Source organism: Monodelphis domestica, chromosome 2, assembly GCF_027887165.1.
Source record: "Monodelphis domestica isolate mMonDom1 chromosome 2, mMonDom1.pri, whole genome shotgun sequence".
NCBI classification, from domain to species: domain Eukaryota; kingdom Metazoa; phylum Chordata; class Mammalia; order Didelphimorphia; family Didelphidae; genus Monodelphis; species Monodelphis domestica.
In genome coordinates, this window is record NC_077228.1 from 22387420 (window position 1) to 22392778 (window position 5359).

Consider the following 5359-nt stretch of genomic DNA (forward strand, 5'->3'; position numbering starts at 1 on the left):
TTTAGATACAATTCCTTTAGAATGAAAACTTTTTATTTTCCTTGTACCATGAGCATTTAGCATGTAGCAAAGCATTACTAAGTGCTTTTCCATTCTCATTGAGTTTCAAGACCATTCAATGACTCCTATTTGCTTTGCACTTACCATCTTGTTCCAAGTCTTATCAAGAATGTCTAATCTGAAAACACTTCCCAATGCTCCAAGCTTGAGAAGACTTTACTCAGCACCAGGCATATCTCCTTTCCAGCACCTGGACAAGCCAGGAATAGATGGCCTCTGGAATGATCCCCCTCATTACTCTGAAAGGAATTTAAGCAAGTCTGAAAAACTGGAGAATTAGAGGATTCTTGTCATTAAGGCTAATCTCTATTGCAGATGCCTGAAGTATATCACCAACTAGGAGAGGTTTGCAAGCTCTCAGATCCCCCTGGAGCTCAACAAGCCCCTTTTCTCAGCACATCCCTAGCTCAGCTTCAAATGATCTCATGCAATGCAATGCAATGCAATTGGAGGAGATGAAGGTGAATTTCCAAGATCTCTGCTAGAGCTCACGTTGAGCTGAAGATTCCTAAGAAGTCCCCAAAGGGGCCTGAAGCTCCTCTGTATAATTACAATTTTGAACCCCAGGATTCTCTTCCAGCACTGTAATGTTCGTTCTCATGTTACATGCTAATGTAGGGTACTTACTGGGTAAGTGACTTGTGAACTCTACTACTTAGTGGCCTATCAAGGGCTAAGAAGAGGCACTTCAAATTCTTGATTGTTTATTTTTAATGTAATCAATCAGCAACCTTTAATCAAAGAGTTTGAATTCTCTTTCACAATCACAAACTCTGCATGTCAGTCTCCAGCATGACAAAATTATCTTTTGGGAGTCACCAGTTTTTAACTTCAGCATTAGAGCTTGTGGTCTACCCTAGGATGAATGCTTTGGGCTATGGCTTAAGGAATAGGAAAACCAACAATTTACAAACAAACCTTAGTAGCAGCTATGTCTTATTTATTGGGATCTACCCAACTGTCATGGATGAGATTGCCCTCTGAAAAGATCTACAGCTTAATGAGACCCTACTTATTTGGAGGATCTAAAACCAAAGGATAACTAATAAGAGAAAACCACCTACCTCTTTATGAATATCTATGGGGGGGGGGTACCCCAATCAGGGAAGCAATACTGATCATACTATACTCTCCAACAGGTAAAACAGTTGAAGTTAGTGTCCTGGCAAATATGAGATGCCATCAGCACCTATATCCTACCCTCTAAGAAATAGTCAGACAGCAGTTTATTCTTTCACAAAAGGAACATTCCCCAGCTTTTGGTGCCTAAGGAATATCAAAGTATTGAGTTCAAAGATCCAACGGATAGAATCCTCCAATCAAATTCTCCCCCTTCCACCTTTTGTTCAGGTCATTGTTGACATCTTTAAAAGATGAGTGAATGACTAGGTTGTAGATTTTTAAATCATTTTTAGATGTAAGAAAACATTTTTGAAGCCTTTATTTACAAAAGCTTTAAAAACAAAAAAATGCCTTCTATTTTGCAAATCACTTTTCTGAAGAACCACTCAGTCTGTGTCAAGGAAGTTCATTCCCTCTCCCTCCTGAGTAGCTTGACCTGTCCATCAACATTCCTCACATAACAGTTACACCAGGTTTGCATCCATGGACCTGCTGTATGTCAATACAGGTCAAAGCTTTGGGCTTGAGGCTTGAAAGAAGCAAGAAGAGAACAAAGAAGGGATGGAAGAAGAGAGGAGGACAGAGGAAGAGACTTGCAGGCTAGGCACCTCCTGGTCAGGTTACTTAGAGGAATGATGAGATCAAAACTATGATTGTCTTCCCTTTCTAATAAACTTTATAAAATATATATCTGGATAGAAATACTAATTCAATTCTTACAAGTCACAGCATCCTAACTCAAGAAAAGCATGTGAGAGTAGGAGGGAACAAGCCAACCTGGCAAACAGCTAACAGGACTTGAGTTAAGATCAGGTAACAGGCATACACACCCCATGGCTTGCCATTGTTGACTTTGAAAAACACAGAACTATTAAATAGTCAGAAAAATCACTCTTTAATCAAGAAAAAGGGGTTCAGTGTGATAGTAGGCCTCTACACACAGCTGTGCAGAGTCCGAGGATTGAACTCTGGTTGCTCTGGACACTGACCCCTGGGAAAGTCAGCCATGGTAGATTGGACAATTCCAAGGAGCCATTAAAGTTGGGATGCTTAAATATCTTTCTAGGTGAAACATGGGGGAAGAGGATGAGAGGGACAGTTGATTGACTTTACAATGGTAACAAAGGAAAACCAGGAGTTCCAGACAGGAATAACAGTGAGGGGCTGATGCCTTACAATGTACACAAAAGGGAAAGACCCAGCCAAGGGCAGAATGACTCAGGTAAAGGACTTTGACTAACAATAGACATTAAAGAAGCTTAGGTGGGGAGGGCTTAATCCCATTAGGTGTTAAGTATCTCTTTTGTCCCACTGGTTTCTCCCTTTAGGGTCAGACTTGTGAAGTTGGACTTTCCCTCAGGGAGGAACTCTCAAACCTGGGGCTTCACCTTTAAGTAAGTAAACTGGGGATCATCAAATCTTTCTAGGCTACAAATTTGGGGGCTTCTAGATTCCACATTGACACCATCAATAATCCTTTAAATTGCCCTTTACCAAGGTAGTCCTTCCTTCACTTGCTCCTGCCTACAAGGCTAAGAAAGTAGTTGAGTTATTCTTTCAATAAATGGAAGATATATTGCAAAAATAAACACACAAAATAAACAAGCATTACACTCCTGAGGTGACTTCATTCACATTAACTTGTCTTACTACAAATATCAATCATTTTCATCATTGTAGCAATTACAGAAGCATAATCTTCTCATTTAATGTGGTATAAGACATATCTAAGGTGACTTGCTCTCTTTTGGACTTACCTACTTGTGGAAACTCCAAAACAAGAGCTTGGTCAAGGGGGAAGGGGCATCGAGGGAGGAAGTGGACCAAGGTAGAGAAGCCATTTGTGAAGTCCCAGGGACAGATCGCTTGAGTGGTGCTCCCAACAATTGGGGAGCCACTCTTCCCTTTCAGGAGAGCTTTGCCCAGTCAACATTTTGCAGGACAGTATATTGGCTCTGTTCTGTGGGTCCAAAAGAAGAGTGCTGTGTAGAACTGGAGAATGATCACCTCTCAGGTTAGCAGCAAGGAAGACCCAAACTTCTAAAAGGGCAGATCTGAGTCAATCTCTAAAGTGCAAAATTGATGGTCCACAATTCCAAAGAGTTAAAACTCTTGCATACTGATGGCCAACCATGAAAACAGGGCAGTAAGTGAGTTTGTAGCCGATACCTCTTCCCCCATTCCCAGATTACCAAGCACTGACTAAGACCAACTAGATATGTTTTCCAAAAGGTTGAGTAGGATTCCCTTGGCCACACATGCCTGCTAACAGATGGATTGATTACACAGCTGAATTTAACCTGAAGACTCTTCTACTTATCAGGATCTGGGGCAGCAATGGTCCTAATTCATACCAAGATGAAAGAGAAAACCATGTGAGAAGGCAAGAAAAAAGGAAAAGGCTTTAATGTCTACTGTCCAATATAAAACCTATATACAAAAGCCACACGTGTAGCTCCTAACACCAAGGCCTCTTGTCCATCCGTTTCCCATCATGGCTGCTTGCTGGCCTCCTCTTCACAAGCATCATCCTGGATACAGGAGGAGCCCAAATGGAGCCCATACAGTTGCCCACCATACTTGGCATCGTCGATGTGATCTTCAAAGAACATTTTTCTCATCTTGAAAAAGACCATTCCTGTCAGTAAGGAATCTGATCCTGCCTGGTGCTGTGGGCCTATCCGCTCCAACCCAAGCTGCTCAGCCACCTCCTGCAGGCCACCCCTGAGGTTCTTGCAGCTCTTCATGAGGCACTTGACATCATAGATGACCAGAAAGAACAAGTGCAGGATCTCAAAGAAGTCCAGTGCTTCTTCAGGTAGGTTAGAGTTGGTCAGGATTTTGATCAAATAGCCAAAGTCGTAGCTGCTATGAAATGAAAGCCACTTGACACCCTCACACAGCACAACACCCGATGTCATGAGAAGTTCTGCAAAATACTCTGGCTCGATTCCTTCTTCCTCAAGCTTTTTAAACTGGATCCCCGCCTTGGTCAGGAGCTTGATGGAGTTCTGGGCATACATGTCCTCTGCTAAATTAAACTTGAAGTTGAATTGCCAGGTAGAGGTTCCTGGAGGGTGTTCTCCTTGCTCATTCATAAAAGTCAACCCAAGCTGGATTATCTTCAGCAAGTTTACATTACATTTCAAAAGCTGGTACTGATAGTCAGCATTACTTTGGAACTGTCCAGTGGGTCTTGCAACAATACCAGGAAACTCGGTGTCCATGGCAACATAATTATACTGCCCAATAACCTGATGGATTTTCCTCATCTCCTCATCCAGGTTCCAAGCCCAAACTTCACAAATCTCTTGGCTATGATCTACGGTTGTTGGCATAGTGAGAACTCAAAGAGTTTGGATGCCAATGAGCATCCAAATATTACACTTGGTTGAAGAGTCAGTCTTCTAAAATAAGCTTTCTTACCCTTAATTTGTATACCTCTGCTGGTGGGTTCTTGGGTTGTTGGGCTCCTCTGCCCCTCACTCTCACCAGAATCAATCCTCAGAGGAAGCCCCTTCCTTATATACCTCCCTGGCCAGAAAGAAGGGGGCGGGGAGTCAGGTAGCACCTCCTTCTCCTCCTAGATTACTTCAAAAGATCAGTGAATCCCTGGGTTGGACAAGATCAGGGAGTTAGAATCTAGTTAAAAATGTGTGAATTACAAGATTTGCAAGGCCCTTGAAATGCTGAAAGGTCAGGGCTTTTGTTTTCAGAGGAGGAGGGTGTCTAAAAGGAAGGCAAGTCCTAACATCTATCTAAGTACTTAACACTTCTTAGGAGAAAGAGCAGATTGGATGCTATCCAAAGGGAACACTATCCAATCCAATCCCCTCATTTTTCAAGGAAAGCAGGAATTTTTAAGGAAATAGTTCCTTTTGAAGTATTTGAGAATCCTTGAACTTGGAACTTTGTGACCAATAGGTGATTACCAACCTCTCCTCCCACCTCCTTTTATTAAAAGTCTTGTGTAATGGTTTAAATCATAGTTTGTAGAGCTCTTGTGGGTTTCTGGTGGCCATTAAGATCACGTGGACAGCACCTTTTCCATTCTGTGACACTATTTTTGAATCTTGTGGCAATTTAATTTAGAGAGACCTTAAGAAGGCACTTAATGGAGACTTCAGTCTCCAACCTGTGGGCCACAGACTCCTAAGGACAAGAGTTACCAAATTCC

General features: G+C 42.1%; 1 protein-coding gene across 1 annotated transcript; it reads right to left on the reverse strand.

The window, feature by feature from the left end:
* Positions 1–3604: 3604 nt before the first annotated feature.
* On the reverse strand, positions 3605–4520 carry LOC100032306 (CCR4-NOT transcription complex subunit 7-like). Its single transcript, XM_056814805.1, has one exon. It carries the CDS (start codon positions 4518–4520, stop codon positions 3675–3677), a length of 846 nt encoding a protein of 281 aa, XP_056670783.1. The 3' UTR covers positions 3605–3674.
* Positions 4521–5359: the final 839 nt, after the last annotated feature.

Coding starts and splice junctions, on each gene's coding strand:
- LOC100032306 (XM_056814805.1), bottom strand. CDS start 4,520: ATGCCAACAACCGTAGATCATAGCCAAGAGATTTGTGAAGTTTGGGCT.